The sequence below is a fragment of the Emys orbicularis genome, chromosome 8, assembly GCF_028017835.1.
Source record: "Emys orbicularis isolate rEmyOrb1 chromosome 8, rEmyOrb1.hap1, whole genome shotgun sequence".
NCBI lineage: Eukaryota > Metazoa > Chordata > Testudines > Emydidae > Emys > Emys orbicularis.
This window is the reverse complement of record NC_088690.1, coordinates 54492847-54520124: the sequence shown is the minus strand read 5'-3', so window position 1 is coordinate 54520124 and position 27278 is coordinate 54492847. Positions and strand designations below refer to the sequence as shown.

Genomic DNA, 27278 nt, shown 5'->3' with positions numbered 1-27278 from the left:
AGGGGAACCCCCACCCACTAACCCTACCTCGCCTCAGTATCCGGCTACTGTCAGTCACTATCTAGCCCCACACCCAGGGGCAGACTGCAGTATCAGCCACTCATCACAGGCAAGGTTGGGTTTGGGCCTGCTGCCTTGGCCTATCTCCAGGCTGCCCTCTGCAACCCCTAGTACCTCCTGGCCTAACACTGGGCCGCAGCCTGGGGCTTTCCAGGCTGGAGCTCCCCAGCTCCTCAGCCCTGCTCCACCCAGGTACTCTGCTCTAGTTCCCTGCAACCAGGCCCTTCTCTCTCTGCACTCAGAGAGAGACTGCTGAGCTTCTGGCTGCCCTGGCCTTTATAGGGCCAGCTGGGCTCTGATTGGGGCGTGGCCCAGCTGCAGCTACTTCCCTCAATCAGCCCAGGGTGTTCTCTCTCACCCCCCATCCTTTCCAAGGGCTGTTTTTAAACCCCTCAGAGCAGGAGCGGGTGACCACCCCGCTACACCCCCCCCCCCTCAAAACCCCCAACCCTGGGGGTAGGGGAGACTTATGGCCTGGGGTCCCCAAAGTTGGCCCTCCAGGGCCGCCCCTCCAGGCTTGCACATTTTCGCTCCGCAGCCTCCCAGCCGCGGGCCATCTCCCGAGTACGCGCCTCTGCCTGCCGGCGGGCCCGCTCTGCCACCTCGAGTCGTGCCCATAGATCCGGGTCCCCCAGGCCCTCTTCCCTCAGGGTCTGGGTCCCTTTGGTCATCTGTCCCACAACCACCTGGGTCCATTTTGTTCCTTGGACATGGCCCACTTGGTCCCCAGCCTCTTGCTGGGCCCACTCCGTCTGGGTCTCTCTCTCAATAACGGGTGTGGCAACAGTCTGGGCCCCAACCTCTTTCGGGGTCTCCTCCATCCCAGTCACCGCCTCATTTGGTCTCACCGGGCCTACAGGCACCTCCGCCAGTTGACCCTCCATCCCTCTGAGGGGGCAGTGCCTCTTTATATGGCCTGGTTCCCTGCAGCCCCAGCAGGCTTCCCGCCTCTGGGCTGCCCGGGACTTCCCTGGTTGATCCTTCTCAGGGCCAGCCTTCCTTGGGCTGCCCTGGGCCATGCTCCTCTGGGCAGGGCACTCCCTCCATAGGTGCCCTTGCCGTCGACAGGCCCAACACCTCCTTTGCCGCCTGCCTTCCCTTGCCAGGTGGCCTCTCATTGGGGCTTGCCCCTTCCCCCGTCCTGGGTGAGGCTGCCTGCCCCCATCCCAGTAGGGGCAAGTCACTCTCACATGTCCAGTTAGTCCGCAGGCGTAGCAAGTCCTGCGTCCTGTCTCCGGCGTCCTAGCCTTGGTGCTCCACTGCCTACGCCCTCCGCAGCTTCTTTGGAACTCCTGACGAAGGAGTTGTGCCAAGGCCCGCTGCTCCCGTACGAACTGGGCCATTTGTCCATGGAGGGCCTCCTGCACCTCCCATAATTCCTCCTGGGTCTCCCGGATTCCCTGCAGGACGTCAGCCCCCTTCCTTGGGGACGCTGACACCGGGACCCACCCAGGGACAACGCCTGTGGTCTCCCCATAGGATACCCCAGTGTATACGGGATCCATTGTTCTCTGCCTCAGTTTCTCCACCGTCTCAGGCGATAGCCCTGCTGTTCTGCCTTGCCCCTTGTGTCAGGGGCAGACCGCTATGCCCGCATTCTCCACCATATGTAACAGGAGTGGACTCACCCCTGCAGCGCCTCCTGCTGGTCTCTCAGGGAATTAGCTCGACCCAGCCTCCAGAGCGCCCTCTGCAGGCCGGTGATCTGCCTTGCTCTCTACTTCTGGGCCCCATGTCCCTCCCAGGACCCCGGTGCCCCTTGCTCGGGGTGCTGCACCCTGGCAGTACCCACACGCTAGGTCTCCCCTCCCAGGGGAACCCCCACCCACTAACCCTACCTCACCTCAGTATCCGGCTACTGTCAGTCACCATCTAGCCCCATGCCCAGGGGCAGACTGCAGTATCAGCTACTCAACACAGCAGGGCCGGCTTTAGCAAGAGCGGGGCCCGCTTGCTGCAAGCCCCGCCCCCAGGAATCGAGCCGCGCTCCGGCCGGGGTTGCCGGGCTTGGGTCCGACCCGGAGCCGCGCCGCGCCGCGGGGGCCGCGCCGGGCCAGAGCCCCGCCGCGCCGCGGGGGCCGGAGCCGCAGGGGCCGGAGCCGGGGCCCGGCCGGGCCGCGCCGCGGGGGCAGGGCCAGGGCCGGGCCGCGGGGGCCGCGCCGGGGCCGCGCCGGAGCTGCGCCGCGCCGCGGGGGCCGGGCCGGAGCTGGGCTGCGCCGCGGGGGCCGGGCCGGGGCCGGGCCGGACCCGAGCCATGCCGCGCCGCGGGGGCCGGGCCGGACCCGAGCCATGCCGCGCCGCGAAGGCCGGGCTGGAGCCAAGCCGGGCCAGAGCCGCTGGGGCCTGCGTGCTCGTCCGGAACCAGGGCCGGACTGGGCCGCGCCTCCCCGGAGCCCTTCTCGCGCCCCCACCACCCCAGCTTACCTGGTGCTGCCTGCCCGCCCCTGCTTCTTTTCAGACTTCCCGCGAATCTCTGATTCGCGGGAAGCAGGGGAGGGGGCGGAGCGTTCAGGGGAGGGGAGGAGGGGGAAGTGAGCTGGGGGCGGGGTGGAGAGCTGCAGCGCAGGGCCCTCTTAGCGCGGAGCCCAATTCAGCCGAATCGGCCTAAAGCTGACCCTGCATCACAGGCAAGGTTGGGTTTGGGCCTGCTGCCTTGGCCTATCTCCAGGCTGCCCTCTGCAATCCCTAGTACCTCCTGGCCTAACACTAGGCCGCAGCCTGGGGCTTTCCAGGCTGGAGCTCCCCAGCTCCTCAGCCTTTCCCCAGCCCTGCTCCACCCAGGTACTCTGCTCTAGTTCCCTGCAGCTAGGCCCTTCTCTCTCTGCACTCAGAGAGAGACTGATGAGCTTTTGGCTGCCCTGGCCTTTATAGGGCCAGCTGGGCTCTGATTGGGGCGTGGCCCAGCTGCAGCAGGATCGGATGACCACCCCGCTACAAGACTATTAAACTAAAGCCCATTAAAGTTAATTGCCCATTGGGAATTGAATCAGGCCTATAGAGAGTGGCCAGTACATGGTGGCTCTAATTCTGGTATCTGATCCAAGCTATCTGATCTATGTAGGCAGATACCGATGTCTCTGTGAAATCCTCTTGAAGATAATGGGGCGCTCTGCTTGGTTGCAGGTAGGCCAGATTGTAAGGACTGAGATTTGCCTAGTTAGTGTGGTCAGTATGTTATAGAAGTGAATTTTGCAAAAATCACACCCTATCGGCAAAATTTGCAAAATGTTTATGCAAGTCACTAAAACTATTGCCTTTTTCTATGATAGCTTTTGATTTGGACACAATTAATTTGTTGTACTTGTTTATCTTTGTTTATGCATTGCTAGTTGTGCGAACAATTTAAATCACATGCCTTCCAAAGAATTGTTGTTTGAGGCGGTAAAGAGACAACAAAGAATTACTGAATCTCTAAGGTGCTTCAAGACAATCCTCCTTCATGTTCTATTAAAGAGTCATATGATTATGTACAAATGCTGTTTCAATTACTACTATCCAAATGGGTTTTTCCAAACATACAGTGAAAGAGCATGATAAAAGGTTACTTAGAGTAATGAAAAATATTTTTGTGAAATAATTTGTTCATACTGTACATTATGCCATATATTTCCTGTTCTGTTAACAGAAGTATACAATATTTTTCCATATGTTAAAAATTAAAAATCACTCTGGGTTTTTAAATATTAATTTTAACTTTTTGAAATTGTTTTAATGAGCATTAGTGCCAGCAAAAAGTGCGGGACTGACAACAATGGAGCCTGAAATCCTCAGGTGAAATTCAACTTCTGCAGCGGCCCAGTGTAAGATCTGTATACCACTCAGGGTTGGCTCCAGGCACCAGCCAAGCAAGCTCGTGCTTGGGGCGGCAGATTCTAAGAAGCGGCATTCCGTCCAATCCTAGGGTGGCATAGCCACCCTTTTTTTTTTTGGTTCGCAGGCTCTTGCCGCCCTGTAGGGGGCGGCGGTGCAGAGGAGGGGAGCGCCCTGCTGGGACCAGGCTGCGCGGTCCGTCTGCCCCAGCCGGTACCAGGTCTGCAGCAAGCCCGGCAGCCCGCGTTCTTCTCTCCCCGCCGACCTTCAATTCACCTGCAGGTGGGAGCGGCGTGGAGCCATCCCGGCAGGCGGTGCGGCAGGAGGGGCCGAGTGGCGAGCGCCCAGGCTGAAGGAAGCTCTGGCCGCCCCCCTTCTCTCTCTCCCCCCTGCTCCCTCCCCCTCCCCTCGCTAGCTGGGGCGCACACTCCGCTGCCCGGGGCACATCTGCAGCGCAGGGAATCCCGCTAGCCAGCGCGGCCGGGGGAGGCAGCCGCGAGCCTCCAAGTAAGTGGCACCGAAAGTTTGCACCCTGGCTCCGGCCTCCCTGAACATTTTTTTTTTTTTTTTTGCTTCGCCACTCCGGCTGCCCCGCTCGGTTTTTGTTTTTTTTGCTTGGGGCAGCAAAAAATCCAGAGCCGGCCCTGATACCACTGAAGCTTTATTTGGAGACTTTATTGGGAGTTAGTGATATATAGAGCTGTGTGAGCCCACCCCTGCCTGTGTCACATCACATGGAGGTACTGTCCCCACCTCTGCCCCCACTGGCATCATCTTGTATGCAGTCTCCTCTTCTCGTTTTCACTGGACAAAAGCCACTTCTGGTGCTAAGACCCTACTGGACAGGACGAGTGCTCTGCAAAAATAGGATTGTTGGCTTTTAAGACAGACAATGGCCTCCCTAGGTCTGTCTCAGATTGTGCCTCCCAGTAACCTGATTCTGATGCCTGATTTCTGCTCCGACCGCTAGGTCAGATAGCCTACATCCTAGTCATGACAGTGTTGTTATATCTATTCTATAGATAGTTAAACTGAAGAACTGGGAGGTTTAAACTGAAGAACTGGGAGGGTAAGGCCAAAACATAAATAAATGAGACCATAAGTTCATGAGCAAAAATTCATAGGAATTTGCTTAACTACATTGGTGTCCACATTTACTGAAACTGTGCATGTAAATCAGTTGCTGCCCTAACTAGTTCCTTGCTCCATATATGCAAATGTGGTGGTTGCCTTTGGCAATGTAACTCTGCATAAATTTTTGTTTATGGACCTTAGAGCTCTGTCAAGTGTCACACAATGAGTCATTGAGAGAGCTGGACACAGTCATGAAGTCCTGAATACGATTCTGCTATTCTGACCACTAGACAACACACTTAACCAGAACCCTGCATTAAAATTATGGGCTGATGTTCCCACTAACTAAACTTCAAAAATACTTTTAGAAACCCTTGGAGGAATTTATTGTGGCATCTCTGATGTTTGCAAACAATAAAGCTTCTGGTATCAGTGGTGATGGTATGTATTTGCCTGCTCTGCAGGGGTAGCAAGACTTAGGGTATGGCTACACTACGAAATTAGGTCGAATTTATAGAAGCCGGTTTTATAGAAATCGGTTTTATACAGTCGATTGTGTGTGTCTCCACATAAAATGCTCTAAGTGCATTAAGTCGGCGGACCGCGTCCACAGTACCGAGGCTAGCGTCGACTTCCGGAGCATTGCACTGTGGGTAGCTATCCCACAGTTCCCGCAGTCTCTGCCGCCCATTGGAATTCTGGGTTGAGATCCCAATGCCTGATGATGCAAAAACAGTGTCGCGGGGGGGTTTGGGTACAGAATTGGGTACATGCAGCAGCTCCTTGCCTTTTGGCAGTGGATGGTGTATTATGACTGGTATCCGTCGTCGTCGTACTCCTCAGTGAGTTCAATCAGAGGCACCGGGAAAGTTCTTCAGCAGATTCCTCTAAGAAATACTGCACCAAACTTTCCACTCTGGGCATCTGATTCTTGACGATGATGGCTATCAGTCGCAGTACATCATTTTCTGCCAAGCACCCAGAAGATGCCAAGGGCTATCAGTCATGCTGCACCGTCTGCTGCCAGCTTAAGATGTAAAAAATAGATGGACCAGATTTGTTCTGTATTCATTTGCTTCCCCCTCCCTTTGTGAAATCAACGGCCTGCTAAACCCAGGGTTTTGAGTTCAATCTTTGGGGGGGCCATTCTGTGTGACAGTTGTTTGTGTTTCTCCCTGATGCACAGCCACCTTTGTTGATTTTAATTCCCTGTACCTGTACGCCATGTCGTCAGTCGCCCCTCCCTCCCTCCGTCATACAATAGTTTCGCGCCTTTTTTCAGACCAGACACCATAGCACTGGGATCATGGAGCCCGCTCAGATCACCGCGGCAATTATGAGCACTATGAACACCACGCGCATTGTCCTGGAGTATATGCAGAGCCAGGACATGCCAAAGCAAAACCAGGACCAGCCAAGGAGGCGATTGCAGCGCGGCGACGAGAGTGATGAGGAAATTGACATGGACATAGACCTCTCACAAAGTACAGGCCCCAGCAATGTGCAAATCATGGTGTTACTGGGGCAGGTTCATGGCGTGGAACGCCGATTCTGGGCCTGGGAAACAAGCACAGACTGGTGGGACCGCATCGTGTTGCAGGTGTGGGACGATTCCCAGTGGCTGCGAAACTTTCGCATGCGTAAGGGCACTGTCATGGAACTTTGTGACTTGCTTTCCCCTGCCCTGAAGCGCCAGAATACCAGGATGAGAGCAGCCCTCACAGTTGAGAAGCGAGTGGCGATAGCCCTGTGGAAGCTTGCAATGCCAGACAGCTACCGGTCGGTCGGGAATCAATTTGGAGTGGGCAAATCTACTGTGGGGGCTGCTGTGATCCAAGTTGCCAGGGTAATCAAAGACCTGGTGATATCAAGGGTAGTGACTCTGGGAAACGTGCAGGTCATAGTGGATGGCTTTGCTGCAATGGGATTCCCAAACTGTGGTGGGGCGATAGACGGAACCCATATCCCTATCTTGGCACCGGAGCACCAAGCCACCGAGTACATAAACTGCAAGGAGTACTTTTCAATGCTGCTGCAAGCCCTGGTGGATCACAAGGGACGTTTCACAAACATCAACGTGGGATGGCCGGGAAAGGTACATGATGCTCGCGTCTTCAGGCACTCTGGTCTGTTTCGAAAGCTGGAGGAAGGGACTTTCTTCCCGGACCAGAAAATAACCATTGGGGATGTTGAAATGCCTATCGTTATCCTTGGGGACCCAGCCTACCCCTTAATGCCATGGCTCATGAAGCCGTACACAGGCAGCCTGGACAGTAGTCAGGACCTGTTCAACTATAGGCTGAGCAAGTGCCGAATGGTGGTGGAATGTGCATTTGGACGTTTAAAAGCGCGCTGGCGCAGCTTACTGACTCGGATAGACCTCAGCGAAACCAATATCCCCATTGTTATTGCTGCTTGCTGTGCGCTCCACAATATCTGTGAGAGTAAGGGGGAGACATTTATGTCGGGGTGGGAGGTTGAGGCAAATCGCCTGGCCGCTGATTATGCGCAGCCAGACACCAGGGCGGTTAGAAGAGTACAGCAGGGCGCGGTGCGCATCAGAGAAGCTTTGAAAACCAGTTTTGTGACTGGCCAGGCTACGGTGTGAAACTTCTGTTTGTTTCTCCTTGATGAACCCTCCGCCCCCCACCCCGGTTCACTCTACTTCCCTGTAAACCAACCACCCCACCCTCCCCTCCCCCCTTCGAGCACCGTTTGCAGAGGCAATAAAGTCATTGTTACTTCTCATTCATGCATTCTTTATTAATTCATCACACAACTAGGGGGATAATTGCCAAGGTAGCCCGGGATGGGTGGGGGAGGAGGGAAGGAAAAGGACACACTGCATTTTAAAACTTTAAAACTTTAACACTTATTGAAGGCCAGCCTTCCGATGCTCAGGCAATCATCTGGGGTGGAGTGACTGTGTGGCCGGAGGCCCCCCCACCGTGTTCTTGGGTGTCTGGGTGAGGAGGCAATGGGACTTGGGGAGGAGGGCTGTTGGTTACACAGGGGCTGTAGCGGCGGTCTCTGCTCCTGCTGCCTTTCCTGCAGCTCAACCATACGCTGGAGCATATCAGTTTGATGCTCCAGCAGCCGGAGCATCGACTCTTGCCTTCTGTCTGCAAGCTGACGCCACCTATCATCTTCAGCCCGCCACTTGCTCTGTTCAGCCCGCAATTCATCCCGCCACCTCTCCTCTCGTTCATATTGTGCTTTTTTGCACTCTGACATTGACTGCCTCCACGCATTCTGCTGTGCTCTTTCAGCGTGGGAGGACATCTGGAGCTCCGTGAACATATCATCCCGAGTCTGCTGTTTTCTCCTTCTAATCTTCGCTAGCCTCTGCGAAGGAGAAACATTTGCAGCTGGTGGAGGAGAAGGGAGAGGTGGTTAAAAAAGACACATTTTAGAGAACAATGGGTACACTCTTTCACGTTAAATTTTGCTGTTCACATTACACAGCACATGTGCTTTCATTACAAGGTCGCATTTTTCCTCTTATATTGAGGGCCTGCCGGTTTGGTGTGAGAGATCACTCACACAGTGCCAGGCAACAGAGTTCGGCTTGCAGGCAGCCATGGTCCTTTTGGCTTTTTTAACCTTCATAACATGTGGGAATGGTTTCAAACAGCAGCACCCTCATTTCCCATACCAAGGACCCATTGGGTTGGCCATTTAAAATGGGTTTGCAATGTAAAAGGAGGGGCTGCGGTTTCCGGGTTAACATGCAGCACAAACCCAACTACCCCCCCCACACACACAAACACCCCCAATTCTCTGGGATGATCACTTCACCCCTCCCCCCCACCGCGTGGCTAACAGCGGGGACCATTTCTGTTCAGCCGAGCAGGAACGGGCACCTCTGAATGTCCCCTTAATAAAATCACCCCATTTCAACCAGGTGACCGTGAATGATATCACTCTCCTGAGGATAACAAAGAGCGATAAGGAATGGATGTTGTCTGCATGCCAGCAAACACCGGGACCATATGCTGCCATGCTTTGTTATGCAATGATTCCAGACTACGTGCTACTGGCCTGGCGTGGTAAAGTGTCCTACCATGGCGGACGGGATAAGGCAGCCCTCCCCAGAAACCTTTTGCAAAGGCTTTGGGAGTACATGAAGGAGAGCTTTCTGGAGATGTCCCTGGAGGATTTCCGCTCCATCCCCATACACGTTAACAGACTTTTCCAGTAGCTGTACTGGCCGCGATTGCCAGGGCAAATTAATCATTAAACACGCTTGCTTTTAAACCATGTGTAATATTTACAAAGGTACACTCACCAGAGGTCCCTTGTGTGCCCTCAGGGTCTGGGAGCACGCCTTGGGTGAGTTCGGGGGTTACTGGTTCCAGGTCCAGGGTGATAAACATATCCTGGCTGTTGGGGAAACCGGTTTCTCCGCTTCCTTGCTGTGAGCTCTCTTCATTGTCTTCATCATCATCTTCCTCGTACCCCGAACCCGCTTCCCTGTTGCGTGTTTCTCTATTGACGGAGTCAAAGCACATGGTTGGGGTAGTGGTGGCTGCACCCCCTAGCATCGCATGCAGCTCCGCGTAGAAGCGGCATGTTTGCGGCTCTGCCCCGGACCTTCCGTTTGCCTCTCTGGCTTTGTAGTAGGCTTGCCTGAGCTCCTTAATTTTCACGCAGCATTGCTGTGCGTCCCTGTTATGGCCTCTGTCCTTCATGGCCTTTGAGACCTTTTCTAATATTTTGCCATTTCGTTTACTGCTACGGAGTTCAGCTAGCACTGATTCGTCTCCCCATATGGCGAGCAGATCCTGTACCTCCCGTTCTGTCCATGCTGGAGCTCTTTTGCGATCCTGGGACTCCATCATGGTTACCTGTGCTGATGAGCTCTGCGTGGTCACCTGTGCTCTCCACGCTGGGCAAACAGGAAATGAAATTCAAAAGTTCGCGGGGCTTTCCCTGTCTACCTGGTCAGTGCATCTGAGTTGAGAGTGCTGTCCAGAGCGGTCACAATGAAGCACTGTGGGATAGCTCCCGGAGGCCAATAACGTCGAATTCCGTCCACACTACCCCAAATCCGACCCGCTAAGGCCGATTTTATCGCTAATCCCCTCGTCGGAGGTGGAGTAAAGAAACCGGTTTAAAGGGCCCTTTAAGTCGAAAAAAAGGGCTTCGTCGTGTGGACTTGTCCAGGCTTAATTCGATTTAACGCTGCTAAAGTCGACCTAAACTCGTAGTGTAGACCCGGCCTTAGTTGGCTAATGTTTACAATCCCAGTTGGTTAAGGAGTCTCATCAGCCCATTGCAGGTACAGACTTTGTGTTAACTGAAATGTGAGTCTGGCCTGACTAATAGTGCTTATGCCCTGGCCAACCTATATTGCCCCAAATGTGTAACTTTCTTGATAGACCTTTCTATGTAAAAGTCATACCATTACTAAGGAGTTACCATGGACTTGCTGTGTAACCATGGGCAAACCTTTAAATTTTTTTTTTACCTCGGTTTCTTCATTTGTAAAATAGAGATAGTAATACCATCCTCTTTAAAGTATATTGAAATCTCTGCAAGAAAAGTGTTATATAAGTGCTGCCTTATTATTTGTTAAAAAATATTGATGAAAATGGCCAGTGATGTTATGCAAAAATATATCAAAGAGGGCTTCATTGCAGTGTTTAATTTTATAAACCTATATGATCAGTTGGTACTTTGGCTGGGTGTAACCCTAAATCATTACCGTGTAAGCAGTACTCTGATTCAGAAGATAGAAACTGTCGTATTTATTTTGCAATAACGTAGGGCTTGTCTTTACTACTGCACTAAATCAGCACTGCTGCAGCACGTCTGGTGAAGACCCATTACATCGACAGCAGAGCGCTCTCCTGTCAAGATAATTACTCCACGTCAATGAGAGGTGGAAGCTATGTTGGCCAGAGAGCTTCTCCCGCCAACATAGTGTGGTGTAGACACCACTTTAAGTCAATGTAAGTTACATTGCTCAGGGTGGTGGCTTTTTCACACCCCTGAGGGATGTAACTTACATCGACTTAAGCGGTCGTGTAGACAAGCCCATAGTAAACACATTGGCACTATATAACAGTTGCCATGTAGTTAACTGATTGAATGACCACATACTATGAATAAAGAGGGTTTACATGTTATTTCTGCCCTGTAACAATGTGTAGTGAACTACTTCTCTTTTCTAGAAAAAAGAAGTATAGACTGGTCCTGATAAGTGTTAAGGAAAGATAGGATGGTCATCAAATGGGATGCAGTTATAAATCCCTCAAGGAAGAAGAATGTGAAATTGACAGGAAAAAAATTCATCCTGTAAATAGACTCTTTTCACATCATCTTAAACTAAGTGTGGAGGGATCTCCAGTGACTAAACTAGGAAGAGTTACGCCGTTAATCATGCAGTCATCATAACCTTATTTCCACTATGTTTAGTTGCTTATCCCACACACAAATGCATAGTTTGTATTAGCATTGTGCTCATATTTTACATATTTTTTCCCTCAACCAATAAAATAAAATAACATGCAATACACTCTGGGTCTTATTTGGCAGCCTTTCCCATTGAAGCAAATACAGGTCCCACATATATATAAGTATGGCCATATATGGCTGCCTTTACTCTCTGAAGGTGAAGGAAAGGGAGAGTATACATATTGATGTATCACTGTGTGTTACCTGTAAATTACGTCTCTTCTTGACAAGTTCTTATATGTGTTTTAAAAAAAAAAATTAAGCTGTGGCAAATAGTGGGACTGTGAGAATGCTGCTATCAGTCGCCCATGCTGATTAGGTAGCCTGTGACCATCCCAGCATGAACTTGGAGTCCCAGATTAGTTTTTTTTTAAATCTTGTTGCTGTTGCTGTTTGTTGCACTGTTACTTTAATGTCAGCAATAATATATGTATATTTCCAGCACAAGTGCAGATTTTACCCCACCCTCTCCCAAGGGATGATGTCATCACACCTGTGTGCTACACATTTATTTAATGTGTGACCCTTAACAGTCTGTAGCTTGGCTTTAATTGCAGAGTGACTCTCTTAGCAGTATGCATCCTGGTCTTTGTAACTTGACTCTTGAAGTCCACTTTCACCTTAATACCCAAACTGCCTAACCCTAACTGTTCAGTGTAATTGGTGGTTGCCAGCAAGGAGACTAGCCATCTGTTAGAAGGACATGTATTAAAACTTCAATGGTACACGATTGGCACTGATTGTAAAGACAGATGCAGTTAAGGCAATTGTAACACAGGCTGCAGCAATGGAGGCAAAAAGCTGCTAATCCAATAGTGGGTGGTGGTGGTGAAACAAATGCAACATTACTGTAGAAGGCATTAGCGAGAATCATCAGCAATTACTCCTGAAAGATTCTTCTTCTGATAATCCATCAGCTGCTGCTGATTCTCCCCTAAAAGTGCATGAAGGAATGTGAGGCTGTGTTGTAAAAGGAGCACATTCATTACTTGCCAAAATGAACTGTATTGATAGTCTGCTGGCTTTAGTGGGGAAATCAGTCTAGGGCATTGTTGAGCAGCTTCATTGACTCTGATCAGTCTCTTCCCCTAGAGAACCCATTATAACACTATGGGTATCATCAGCACCACAGATGCAGATTGGCTCCACTATGACTGCTGATGATTTCATTTAAAAATATTATATTTCAAGTCTGTATTTAATTTTGTCACCCAGGATTAAATGTATCCCTGTAGAGCTGCCTAAATGCTGCTTACACCCTGCTGGTCCTTTGCTCCCCCATCCCTAAATAGTCAAGGGGTGTTATCCAGAACTCATTGGTCTTTTAGTCTTCAAGGATTTTTAATAGTTTTTTCTTAAGTCTCCCTTCTTGTGGATTCCCACTCCGTGAGTTTCATGCTGACATCTGGGCTGGAACAAACACACAAAACACACAGCTGAAGTGACTAAGTTTTGCCTGGTTTGGAGTTGAAGCCATTGAAACTACAGAGTTTCTCATAGTTTCCACCCAAAGTAATAAATTGGCACATCTTACTCATAACTCAGCCCAGGTTTGTGAGCCTTGGTGAATCTTTTCGGTAAATCTGGCTCAGGTTTTGGGTTTGTAACAACACTCAAAAACGTGTAAAACTGGCACCCGCTGCATTTGAGATTTGGACAGTTACATTTTAAAACAAATTGAAATAAATGAATATGTGGGTTTATTTTCTGTTTGTAACCTAAATACCATCTTTAATACTACTTTTTCATCTAGCCATGCATGTCTCCTGCCAAGGCTTGGGGTTGGGCAATTGGGAGGGGAGGTGTCTACAAGAAGACCTCTCTAGTTTAAGAAGTATGTAATATGAAACATTTTGAGAACCAGTCGAGATAAAAGGGATTCTATAAATAGATAACCACTATTTATTACTTTTGAGCAGCATCTGCTGCTTTGTTACTCTTTTCACACAGATCTGAGAATCATCAATAGTATTAAAAAAGAGACAATGGGGGAAAAAATTCTGGTCAGTCCTTTCTTAGTGGTGTTTTCCATCATAAGAATGTGTCTGAAGTGTGTATAGAGTAATTTTTTATCAAGGTTTTCTGTAAATGGCTGTAAACTTGAACATCATAAAAGTCAAGCTGATGTTTCAATATTATTATTATTATTTTATTTTTAACAGAACCACCCAAAGTTGTCATATCACCTAGGAATCAGTCTTTTACAGAAGGCTCCGAGGTGTCTATACTGTGTTCTGCGACAGGTTATCCAAAGCCAAAGATAGTCTGGACACACAATGACATGTTTATCATGGGATCAGACAGGTATGGTAATGGGCTTGCAGCCTTTCCCTCTTTTCTATTTGAGGAGGATAGTGTTCAGGAATTAGCATTGAGGAATTATGAAATGTTCTGAATGAAAATTTCCTACCAACCTCAAAGGCCTGTGAGACTTGTAAATAGTGCTTGGGGGGAAAAAAAGGAAGTTGGGTAAACTCCAAAATCTGGCCCTTTAATCTCAGTTTTGTCATCTGTAAAATGGTGATATTATGATTACCCCATTTCACAAGGATATTGCAAGACTTAATTTGATGATGCTTCCAAAGCACTTTGAGATGCTCTGATGGAAGTTACTATTTATACAAAACACATGCATATATGAAAACCATCTGTACACGAAGTTGCCACTACATGAGATTGTTTTCGCAATGACTACTGAATTTTGTTCATACTCTTTTTTCTTTTTCTCCCCAGATATAGGTTGACCCCAGAAGGCACTTTGATAATTAAAAAGGCCGTTCCAAAAGACGCAGGACTTTATGGTTGTTTGGCCAGTAACTCAGCTGGGACAGAGAGACAGACTTCTACCCTCACATACATTGGCAAGTATAGAAAGAAACAATGAAGTGAAATTAAAAAACAAACAGATGATCTGAGGGGAAAAGTTGAATAATATTGATAGAGCTGTTCAGAACATTTCTAATGAAATAAAATTTCATATAAAAATAAAAAAATCCTGAAAATTTTGACAAATTTTCCCTCTGTTTTCTAACAAGCTGTAAATATTGATAATGTTAAAGGTGGTGGTCGTGGTGGTGGTTGTTACTGTTTCTTCATTTATGGCTCTCATGTTTCTGTTTATCTTAGTTTTAATTTTACAATAAGGAATAGTGTGTTAAAAAATTAGATCTGCAGTGAGCAGTTCTACCTGCCAGTGAACATAGGAGGCAAATGGGCCTCAACTGACTTCTCTCTTTTTCCTTATCCCTCCCACTGGATAACTTTAATCTAGTCTTCTCCCATCACCCTTCATATTAGACCAGCTCTCTGGTGCATGTATTACTCCTGGGGGAATTCTGCTCCACTGCGCATGCGTAGAATTTATGTCCCCTGCATATTTCTTTGCTTCCCTGCAGAAAAATGACTTCCTCGAGTGATTGGTGTGCGTGCATTGCGTGCACGGATGTCGGAAACTTTTTCCCTTAGCAGCTCCTGTTGGGACGGCAGGGGAGCCCCCTAGAGTGGCACCCTTATGACGGTGTATATAGTACCCTGCCGGCCCGAACCCCCTTCAGTTCCTTCTTACCGTCCGTGATGGCGTTGGAACGTTTTCTCTCTCTTGCGAGTGATCCTTAGCTTTTCAGTCTTCTAGTTAGAGTTGTTCTTAGCTAGTTATCAGATAGTTAAATACAGTTGTATTCAGGTGTCTAGAAGCTAGTTCCAGCACCAGCCTTGGGCTGCAGGGCATGCCGCAAGCCCAGGGTTTCAAAGCTTGCGCCTCGTGCCTAATAGCGACCCTCACGACTCCTGTCTCCGGTGTCTGGGAGAGGCACATCAGGCTGAGCGCTGCAAAATTTGCAAGGCCTTCAAACCGTGCACTAAGAAAGAAAGAGACTTTCGTCTTAAGCAGTTGCTCATGGAGGCTGCGCTACAAGCACCAGCCCCAGACCACCCGGCAACGGGCCCAGGTTCTCGGTGCAAAGTGCCCCGGCATTGGTGCGTGATCCGGCACCACCCAGGCACCGTAAATCGCCGGCACCGAGGCGGGCCGCCCAACCTCGGCACCAATTGACCTCTCCGGAACCGACTAAGCTTCATAAGAAGGGGGAAAGAGGGCGCTCTCCCCAAAGAGCTACCAAGATGCTTAGAGAGGCTTCCGACGTGCAAAGACAGGTTGTGGGCCCGAGCCAAGAACTGGCACCGTTGACTCCGGTGCCACAGGCCCTGTTGAGTCCGGTACCCAGCGAATTCAGTGCCGATGAGTGTCTGGAGAAGGTCCTGGAACACCCCTCCACACCCGACACATTCGAGGCAGGGAAGGACCTCATCGAGCTGTCGGTGCCAAATCCCCTCCCATGCAGGGAGAAGCCTCCGGCACCACCCAGCAGGGTGCTGTCCAGAGGGAAACCAGCAATGGCACCTTTCCCGTTCGAGCTCAGTGCAACACCACTCCCCAGCACCCGCGACCCAACATGAGCTTTCGGCACCAGAGGCAGACGTACCCGCGACACCTGCGTCAGCGTTTAGACGCCGTTCCACGATGCCATCGGTCGCCCGGCAGTGGAGCGTGGCACCAGCAACCTTCCCAGCACCACGTGAGAAGCACCGGTTCCGGTCCCAAGACTCCCCGTACCGTTCGTGGTCCCGATCATCCAGGCACTGGTCCCCGGCCTGTACCTCACGGCACCCTACAGCCGCTCAAGGATCGGCACCTCCTTGGTCCTTTCTGTCGGTATCCTCCAGCTTCGAAGCTGACTCCAGTCGTTCCAGCTACAGCAAGCACCGGACCATGGCCAGCAGAGACTCACACTCAGCTTGGCAGCCACAGTGGCCACCTCCGGGACAGTGGCCCTTCTGGACCCCATGGGCCTACCATCAACAACAGTGCACCATCTCCAGAGCCTCTAGGTCCGGGCACTCTACGCGATGCCATTCCAGGTCACCATATAGGCATGCTTCAATGGCGAGAGGGGCCACACTCTCTACGCCGCCCTCGGATCCCCAAGAGCAGCTGACAGTGGCAGGCACAGTGCCCGTGGTGTTACCAAGTCAGACGATGCCTCAGGAAATGGCAGCCCCATCGGGCCCCAACGTGGCCCAGGCCTATGGGGACTTGCAGGAGGGTCAGCCCGAGGGCAACCAAAAGCAGCTCACGTCCTCTTCTTCCTCAGACGAAGCGGTGGTGGGTACATCAGTCTCAGGACCACCACCGATCGACTTAGGGCTCACCAAGAGCTTCTCCACAGGATTGCCCTCAACATGCGCCTCCAGGCGGAGGAAACGGTCCAGCAGGAGGATCCGATGGTGGACATCCTGGCTCCTGAAGGTCCCTCCAGAGTTGTGCTCCCTCTGATAAAGACCATACAAAGCAATTATAATACTATATGGCAAACCCCAGCCTCCATCACGCCGACAGCCAGGAGGGTGGAAAGAAAATACTTCACCCCATCCAAGGGCTACAAGTTCCTGTTCTGCCACCCAACTCCCTGCTCTCTGGTCGTTTCAGCAGTTAACGAAAAGGAACGCCAGGGTCAGCAAGCTTCGGCCCAGTTCTCCTCCTTCCCTCCCCCCCCCCCACCTTCCACGTCCCTCGTCAGGGACCCCTCTCATGAGCAACTCCTTATGCAGGAGGTCTGTTCACTCCTCAAGATAGGGGTGGTAGAGGAGGTTCCGCAGAAGCTAAGGGGAAAGGGGTTTTATTCCTCTTACGTCCTAATCCCCAAGGCAAAAGGGGGTCTTCGACCCATTTTAGACCTTCGTGGACTCAACAAATTTATAGTCAAACTCTGGTTCTGCATGGCCTCCCTAAGCACTATCATCCCATCACTGGATCCGGGAGATTGGTACACTGACCTTGACATGAAGAACGCTTATTTCCACATCACCATCCAGCCGGCACACCGATGCTTCCTCCGGTTTGTAATAAACCAAAAACGCTACCAGTTCATGGTACTCCCATTCAGCCTGTCCACAGCCCCCGGCGTGTTCACGAAGCGCATGGCGGTGGTGGGGGCCTTCCTGCGAAAAAGGCAAGTTCAAGTGTACCCCGTACCTTGATGACTGGTTTCTGTCAGGTCGATCCAAGGATGAGGTCCAGTCCCAAGTGACAATTGTCAGGGACACCTTTCACAGGCTGGGGCTCCTCCTCAACATACCCAAGTCCTCACTTCAATACCTCACCACGACAGTCAGGTGTTGCCTGCAGCTAATCGGACATATGGCAGCCTGCATGTATGTGGTCAAGCATGCCCGACTGAGACTCAGGCCCATACAAGCATGGCTCGCACTATGTTACCGCCCGTCCCGAGACCGCCTGGACCTTGTGGTAATGATTCCAGGACAGGTCCAAGAATCCCTGCGTTGGTGGCTGGACCAACCAGTAGTCTGTGCAGGGGTCCCCTTCGCCAAGCCCCAACCTTCTCTGATGCTAGTAACAGACGCATCAGATCTGGGCTGGGGCACACACTTAGGGGATCTGAGAACACAAGGTCTGTGGTCGAGGGACGAGATACCTCTCCATATCAACCTGAAGGAGCTCAGAGCAGTTTGTCTGGCCTGCCAAACCTTTCACGCCACTTTGCAAGGTCACAGTGTGACAGTCCTGACAGACAACATCACTGCCATGTTCTACATAAACAAACAGGGTGGAGCCCGCTCCTCACCCCTCTGCCGCAAGGCTCTTCTCCTCTGGGACTTCAGTATAGCCCGGTCCATTCAGCTGGAAGCATCCTACCTCCCCGGGGTATGGAATGAACTGGCGGATCGCCTCAGCAGGTCCTACCACGTTCATGAGTGGTCGATCAGATCGGACATCATACAGTCTATTTTCCAATGGTGGGGCTATCCCCAAGTAGACCTCTTTGCCACCAAGAGCAACACACAGTGCCCTCAGTTCTGCTCATTTCAAAACCACAGTCCGGGTTTGATTTCCGACGCATTCCTAATACCGTGGGGCGAGGGGCTGAAGTATGCCTTCCTTCCAATCCCGCTGGTCCACTAGGTTCTACTCAAAATTCGCAGGGACAGGGCGACAGTAATCATTATTGCCCTGGCTTGGGCGCGGCAGCATTGGTACACGACCCTCCTAGAGCTGTCCGTAGACGCCCCGATAGCCCTGCCCCTCTACCCGGATCTGATCACACAGGACCACGGGCGCCTTCTCCACCCGAACCTACAGTCTCTGCACCTCATGGCTTGGAAATTCCATAGCTAAATCCCATGGAGAGCCAGTGCTCTCAGCCAGTGAGACAGATTCTCCTCGGTAGTAGGAAACCTTCCACCAGGGCAACCTACATGGCAAAGTGGAAAAGGTTTTCCTGCTGGTGTGAACCCAAGCATCTCCAACCGCTCCAGGTTCCTATCCCGATTATTTTGGACTACCTCCTACACCTCAAGCAACAAGGCCTGTCTCTTTTGTCCATCAGAGTGCACCTGGCGGCTATCTCAGCATTCCATCCAGGGGAATCTGGGCGCTCGGTGTTCTCAAATCCCATGGTGGAGTGCTTCCTTAAGGGACTGGAGAGGGTGTTCCAATATTCTCGTCCACCAGTCCCAACCTGGAACCTGAACCTGGTCCTCTACAAAGTCATGAGCCTCTCCAAACTTCGAGGCCCTAGCCACTTGTTCCCTGCTCTACCTTTCATGGAAAGTAGCGTTCCTGGTGGCCATTACATCGGCAAGGAGGGTGTCTGAGCTGAGAGCGCTCACCTCTGAACCCCTTTACAGGTGTTTCATAAGGACAAGGTACAGCTTAGAATGAACCCTAAATTCCTCCCCAAGGTGGTCTCCCAATTCCACATGGGCCAGGACATTTGCCTACTGGTGTTCTTTCCAAAGCCCCACATGAGCCCGCAGTACCGCAGCTTACACACGCTGGATGTTCGAAGAGCCTTAGTGTTCTACATAGAGCGCACAAGGCCTTTCTGCAAATCAACCCAATTGTTCGTGGCCATAGCCGATAGAATGAAGGGCCTTCCAGTTTCTGCGCAACGCATATCGTCCTGGATCACAGACTGCATTTGCATGTGCTATGAGCTGGCCAAGGTCCCAGCCCCACCAATCACGGCCCATTCGACCAGCCTTTCTGGCGCAGGTCCCCATCCAGGAGATTTGTAAGGCAGCTACCTGGTCTTCAGTCCACACGTTTACAGCCCACTATGCTGTCAACCAACAGGCTAGAGATGATGCAGCGGTTGGCAGGGCTGTCCTCCAATCAATCATTCCGTGACTCCTACCCACCTCCGATGGTAAGCTTGGAAGTCACCTAATTGGAACAGACGTGAACAATCACTCAAAGAAGAAAAGACGGTTACTTACCTCTCGTAACTGTTCTTCGAGATGTGTTGTTCACATCCATTACCCACCTCCCTACCCCTCTGTCGGAGTCAATGGCAAGAAGGAACCAAAGGGGGGTCGGGCTGGCAGGGTACTATATACTCCGCCGTAAGGGCACCACTCTAGCTCCCCTGCCGTCCTGATGGGAGCTGCTAAGGGAAAAAGTTTCTGACGTCCGTGCACGCAATGTGTGCACACCTAATTGTAATGGACGTGAACAACACATCTCGAAGAACAACAGTTACAAGAGGTAAGTAACCATCTTTTTCTGATGGGGAAGCAAAGGGAAGCTACACGAGCGGTCATGTGATCCTTCCTAGCAGTATGTTTCAGGTGCCCAGGGCAGCCGGCAGAGAGGTAAATCACTATGGGGCAGAGGGAAAGGCCTAGCTGATGGCTCCTACCCTGAACCAGGCTCAGCTGCTAGTCTCGGCTGGGCTGGGAAGGAGGGGACTTCCTCTTCCCCTGCACGGCATCTGGGGCTGGGTTAGACCCACCCCAGATTTCTCCCTCAGCTGTAAACTACCTTCCCTCAGGTTTCCTGCACCCATCGCTCCTCAGCTGCAGGGGGAGGGATCATTGTACGGGGAGCTGCTCCCCCATCTGCCCAACCTGTGCATCCAGACCCTCCACAAAGCCTCCCCCCAGATCCAGAACCCCACCGATGAGCCCCACTCCCCCTGTACCTGGACCCAGTGATGAGCTCCCAAAATCTTAAGAACCGGTTCCCTACCAGGTCCTCTCGGCGGCACTTCAGCGGCGGGGGTCTTCACCGCCGAAGTGCCGCCGAAGACCCGGTAGGGAACCGGGAGGTGAGTATGGGCCCAGAGCCCTGGGGGTAGCGGGGGGCTGTGGGGGCTATTTAAAGGGCTGGGGCTCCAGCTGCCTCTGCCGCCCTGGTCCCTTAAATAGCCGCGGGAGCCCCGCTGCTTCCCCAGGGCTCAGGCAGCTCTCTGGGGGGGGGGGGAGCAGGGGAGGGGCCGGGGGAGCCTCGGCCTCCCCAGCTGGGAGCTCAGGTGGGCCATACAGGACAGTCCCGTGGGCCGGATGTGGCCCGCGGACCGGAGTTTGCCCACCCGCCTGCCCCTTTAGGAACCGGTTCTAGACCAGCTTCTAAATTTAGCAACCGGTTCTTGCGAACCAGTGCGAACCGGCTCCAGCTCACCACTGCCTGGACCACCCTGATGAGCCACCCACACCTGGATCCCTATCCCACTGAGCCCCACTCCCCCATCATCTGGACACCCCCTCTGCCAGCTTTATCCCCCCCACACCCAGATTCCCCCCCCCCAGCCCCAACCACTTTCACCTGGATCCCCCTGCAGCATCCCATTACCGTTGCACCCAGAACCACCCAATAAGCCCCTGTGCAGCCAGATCCCTCTACACCTGTATCCCCCACTGAGACACCCCACCCAGATTGCCTCACACAGAACCCTCTCAATCCACACCTGGATCACCCCACACTAAGCCCCTCTACACTTGGACCCTGGCTGGCTGAGCCTGCCTGCATCTGGCACAGAGGGGCAGGGCCCTGGGGTGTTTCTGGGGCAGGCCCGGTCCTTGCACTGTGTCAGGGTTGGATGCAGCCTCACCGCTGAGTCCGTGTCCCAAAGGGAGCTGCAGAGTGATCTCCCACCTCTGTGCAGCCAGTGGCCTGTGCTCCCCATTGCCATGCTGGAGCCTCCACATTTATTTGACAAATAAAATTTAGAGAATTTTTAATTTTTTAGTGCAGAATTTTTAATTTTTTTGGCACAGAATGCCCTCAGGAGTAATAATAAATGTGTCTGTAGCGCAGCGAACCCAGTATGTCTCTGAGCACTACAGTATTGCACCTATTTAATATTGGGAAGTAGACACCGAGAGAGAGTCTCTGAATCTTTCCAGATCCTCTGGATATTCAAATCCTCTCACTTCTTATTTCTCACTCCTTATTCCACTCACCTTTCAGTTATCCCGCCACTCCAGTTTCTTTATTCTCACCATTTCCCTCAATATTTTGCAGCTCACCTAAGATTCTCAAGCTTGACCAGCTTTAGTTAAAATATTCTGTCTAATGTCCATGTAACAAGAGGAAACTGGAGACCATCCTAACTTAAGTAACAAATATTTAAAGTAAACATTCTTTGTTTACTTGAAAAAAATTCTAATATTTTTCTTTTTTTCCAGAGGGCCCAAAGTTGACTGTAGTTCACAGTGAAATTCTGGTTGCCCTTGGAGACACGACTGTAATGGAATGTAAAACCACTGGGATCCCACCTCCTCAAGTTAAATGGTTTAAAGGTGCATTTTTTCCATCCATCTGGATCTATTTTGCTTGGTTTGGTTTATTTACTGAACAATGATATCTTATTCAATTACTTTGGTTTGTGACTTAATAGTGCTAAAAGCTGGTTTACTATCGAAGTGGTGACTAAACCATGAGGTTCTAATTTTGGAGATACAGCACTAGACCTCTAAGGTCTGATATATTACACTCTGTTTTACTGTTTTAACTCCATGGACTTTGTGAGGTTACACTAATGTAAAACGAGTGTAACAGAGTGGTGAGTCGAATCTTGTGTCTCCTAAATAATGGCCTTCCTACTTTGTAGAATGTTTAGATATATGTGACTAAAATCTCAAATGCATTTTTCTATGCTTGGTAATTGAACCTCCAACCCCCTCAAAAAGCCCAAGGAGCCCTTTACTTCTCCTGCCATCAAGATTTTAGAGACCCCCACTTTTGGAGTGGAAGGGCACTCAGAGAGTCATCATAGAGCTACATGAGGTTCTCCCTCACCCTCAGAAACTGAATTATGAACTCCAAGAAAAAAGGGTTTATTGTTCCATGCACAAAGGTGTAAACTATTGAAATAGGCTGAATACTAGAAAAGACTTCAATTAAACATCCTGTGTTTTCTGGAATCCCAATAGCCCTGGTACATAAGAATTGCCCTAAAAGATCAGGCAGATGCATCCTCTGGTACATGTTTCAGTCTCTGATAGTGGTTGGTACCAGATGCTTCAGCAGAAGATGCAAAAAACTCCTAGTGAACTATTCTGCCCATAAGGAAAGTCTCTTCCTTACCCCCATCAGTTAGAGGTTGGCTTATTCACTGAAGAAAGAGGCTTTATAGCTCTTCTTAAAAAAGTGATTTTATCCAGTCTAATGTAATGGCGGATGTTCTCATTCTCTGTTGAATGGAAGCCAATGTATTTATCTGGGAGTGCATAATTAAATACAATCGAACAATGATGTAATCTCAAATTGGGAATGAAAAGGATATTTCTTTCACTGGAAACAGTTTTGGAAATACTCTGTTATTTCATGTTATCTTTTTTATGTGGACCTAGGTGACCTAGAGTTGAGGGCATCCATGTTTCTTATCATTGACTCTAATCGGGGTCTTTTGAAGATCCAGGAAACGCAGGATCTGGATGCTGGTGATTATACTTGTGTGGCCAGCAATGATGCAGGAAGAGCATCTGGCAAGATAACTTTAGATGTTGGTTGTAAGTATCCTGTATTTAAGTGCATTAACTGCCCATGATTTAAATGTTTCCATTTCCTGACATTGGAAAGACTCACAATTAGAGACCTAGGCTTCACATTAACAACTTAACCTGTGCTTATTAGTGAAGGGTTGTGCAGATCACTTAACCTTTCACTCTGTCAATAACACCAAACTCCATTCCTCTTTCACCTCCTTTCAAAAATGTCTCTGTGCCTTCTTCCATTCAGCTCTGTATACTTGGAATACTTTCCAGTGTAGTTCATCAAGCCAGCTCCCTTGCCTCATTCAAATCCTTCCTACAACTTTCCCTCCTCCTCACTTCTTTTTGCAAAGCTCATGAAAAGTGAAGGGAGGGGAGAAACATTCCCCCCCTTTTTTTTAAAGCAGTGCAAGCATGAAGATGTGCACATGCCACACTGACCTGAATAACCACACAACATTATTGTCACTCTTGTCCTTCCTCTCCTCTTTCCCCAACCCTTTTTGGTCTGACAATGACACTGACTTGTTGTATCATGTTGAATATTGGCTCCAGTTCTGTAAGTTACTCTGTGGAGGCAGATCTTTGTGTCTGTAAGTTACTCTGTGGAGGCAGATCTTTGTGTCCATATGGAGTCCTGCTTTTGTCAGAGAGGCTCTTTGCTAGTGTAGAGGACATCTCATGCAGTGTAACTTACAGGGCCAAGGTCTTAGTCTGTAAGCTCATTTGCACAGAATTGGGTATATTCTTGTTTCAGTGAGGTGCCTAGAATATTGTCGAGTACCCCCAAAATAAATAAATGATGTTGCAAGACTGCAGTTGCAAGGTTTTGCAAAATTTAGAACCTGCTATTTGGATATTACGTGCTGTATGATGGGACATATAATTGAAATTGTAGTTTAACCTAAACTGCAAAGGAAATATTAATGCCATGTTATTTCTCTGTTTTATGTTCTGTGTACTCCATCTCTTCCAGCTCTCCCAGTTTTCACACAGGAACCTAGTGATGAATCTGTGGATATTGGATCAAACGTGACATTGCCTTGCTATGTTCAGGGTTACCCAGAACCAAAGGTTAAATGGAGACGGTTGGATGGCGCCCCTCTTTTCTCCAGACCCTTTGCAGTTAGTTCCATCAGTCAGCTCAGAACGGGTGCCCTGTCTATTAACAGTAGGTAGACAAAAATCTATAAAGACAAGATCATAAAATATATACTGTATAAAATGTATTTATCAAAGTTACTGTAATACTGTAGTATTCATTTTGCCTTTAACAATGTCAGTTTTTAGTACAGACTGTATCCATTTGACACCAAAATTCCACTGGCATTCTGGCGGCAGGGCTGAATGCACTTCAGTTACCATTTGAATCTCTTTGTATTTGAGTGAGAATAATGTCAGTGCCGTAGAAGTACAGTGTTTGGGGTAAAATTAAAATTTGGGTCCTGGCCAATTGTTGACACTAAAGATTCCATGGAATCTTTGCAAGAGAAGAGGATGTTAACTCCATTGTTTGTGCCAAGTCCTAGTTTGGGTAGCTATTGTACATTCTGCCTGTCTAATTTCTTCTTGCAGCTTCAGTTGGCTATTGTATTCTTCACCTCTTGTTCTAAACAGTTGTGCGGTATTGTTCTGCGTTGTTAAACAGCTGCCTTGTTCCCTCCCAGACAGCTATATTCTTAGGTGGGTGAAGTGATTCCAGTAGGTACTGTTTGTAAATTGCATTAAAATCCTTTGGGATGTAAAGCAGTATATATATACATAATGCGTTATTCCTCTTCAAGTTCTCTTATGTGGATATTGCTTCTCTCCATTGTGGCCAGTGACAAGGAATGGTCAAGTAAAATTATATTAAAAGTGAAATATTTTTGCATTGCAACCTTTTAGTGCAAAACAGTTTAAGACAATGCAATCTCGTCCTTTTTCAATTTAATTTGTTTTTAGATTTGTGGGTCAGTGATGAGGGAACTTACATCTGTGAAGCTGAAAACCAGTTCGGAAAGATCCAGTCACAGCCGGCCACAATAACAGTAACAGGACTGGGTAAGGCGGGTTAACATCTCAATCTAACCTAGCAAAAGGATTGACTGATAGAGGTTCTATAGCTGTAATATATCTGACCACTCTTTCGTTGGATATGAGCCCAAACCAAATACTTTGAATTGAAACATCCCCAAATTCTGATGGTATTTGAAATCTGATCCTGGAATTGAATCTGAACTTAGCAAATGCTTCCTCTTTTTATATTGGGCTGAACAAAAATCCTGAATGTGAATACTTCTGAACTTTGGGGTGTGGGAATTCCAGACTTGAATTAGGTGCCGTGAACCAATCTCTAATTTTTTTGCCAATAATTTTATTTTTATATAAGAAGTAATTAATAAACAAGTTAATTTCTTCTGTGTCCAAAATAGAAGAATCAGTTTTTTAAATTAGAAGAACTAACTATGTTATGAATACAATTTTCTTTAAAATTAGAAATAATAAGCCTAATTCTGTGCTGATTTACATTCAGTGCAGACCCTTGAGTTCATTGGGGCTGCACAGGGGGTAAGCCAGTTCAGAATCTGGACCTTAGTGAGAACTATTCCTGTCCAAGAGTATAATTTATTTTCATACAAATTTGTTTAGAAGTTTGGGGCCTGTTCCTTGTTGGGGCCTGTTCCTTCCTTTGGGGCCTGTTCCTTCTCCCAAAACTCTCCTTAGCTTAAATAAGAGCAGAATTAGGCCCTTGGTTATGCCCCGATAGCCTTAAGCTTCTATACTGAGTTCAACACCTTAAGGGACCCTAGGTAGGATTTTCAAAAGTGATTGAACTGGCCCACCACTTTTCCCATTGAAGGCAATGGTAAAACTGCCGTTAACTTTAATGCGAGCAGAGCTTTTGAAAATCCCACCCAAATCTTCATGCATAGTTTTATGCACATAATCATTTGACAGAACTTGTACAAGAAAATAGGATGTGTACTTGCAAATCAGACATGTGTGTATATATACTGTGATAGATCCAGACCAGTTGGGAACAGCAGAGTAGCAGAAGAGAGATATACTGGCCACTGGATAAGTAGTTTTCTGTTCCCTGAGTGACCAAAGCAGGGGCTGCTCCAGGCTAATAGACCACCTGACTCCAATGAACCTGCTAAGAGTCAGGTGAGGCAGTTAAGCACCTGACTCTAATTAAGGCCCCTCCGATGCTATAAAAGGGCTCACTCCAGTCAAGCCAGGGGGAGCCAGTGTGTGAGGAACTGGGAGCAAGAGGTGTGCAAGAAGCTGAGAGTGAGTAGGCGTACTGCTGGAGGACTGAGAAGTACAAGCGTTATCAGACATCAGGAGGAAGGTCCGGTGGTGAGGACAAAGAAGGTGTTGGGAGGAGGCCATGGGGAAGTAGCCCAGGGAGTTGTAGGTGTTGTGCAACTGTACCAGGAGGCACTCTAAACAGCTGCAGTCCACAGGGCCCTGGGCTGGAACCCGGAGTAGAGGGCGGGCCCGGGTTCCCCCCATACCTCCCAACTCCTGATCAAACACAGGAGTAATTGACCTGGACTATAGCTTCTACCAGAGGGGAAGGTCTCTGGACTGTTTCCTGACCCACAGGGTGAATCTGTGAAGCGAGCAAATCCGCCAATAAGCGCAGGACCCACCAAAGTAGAGGAGGAACTTTGTCACAATACATACTTATACTAACTGAAATAGGAATATCTACATGGAACAGTGTAAACTAAAATCATTGAGTTTTGCACATCAGAACATTTTTTTTATCTTTTGACTTGCTGCAAGACTTGAATTAGTTCCAACTATACTTAATTAAATGGATCTTCAAAAAGGTACTTATCCTTAGTTTTGTTTTATCCTCCTCCTCTTAGAAAAGTTTGTGAAAGGCAGAAAAATCTTCATCATGAAAACATTTTGTGATGGGGAGTGGGAGAGGTTTCCTGCCATAATTTATCTTAAAAACTGAAGGTAGCAGGGAGAGTGCTCAAGGCAACTTCTTGATAAAATTGGAGTATAAGAAATCTCTGTGATTTAAGAAGACAGTGAATGTACAGTTTGTACAAGAGTTATCTTTAAGTAACTGGTTTTAT

The 27278-nt window shown here is 49.3% G+C and overlaps 1 protein-coding gene across 1 annotated transcript in view; it reads left to right on the top strand.

Moving 5' to 3' along the window:
- HMCN1 (hemicentin 1) overlaps nucleotides 1-27278 on the top strand; it is a 358780-nt gene that overhangs the window by 144712 nt on the left and 186790 nt on the right. The window contains exons 12-17 of the mRNA XM_065408898.1: nucleotides 13566-13707; nucleotides 14137-14264; nucleotides 21889-22002; nucleotides 23056-23214; nucleotides 24173-24367; nucleotides 25141-25239. Coding sequence (XP_065264970.1) covers nucleotides 13566-13707; nucleotides 14137-14264; nucleotides 21889-22002; nucleotides 23056-23214; nucleotides 24173-24367; nucleotides 25141-25239 — 837 coding nt within the window. The remainder of the gene's footprint in view (nucleotides 1-13565; nucleotides 13708-14136; nucleotides 14265-21888; nucleotides 22003-23055; nucleotides 23215-24172; nucleotides 24368-25140; nucleotides 25240-27278) is intronic.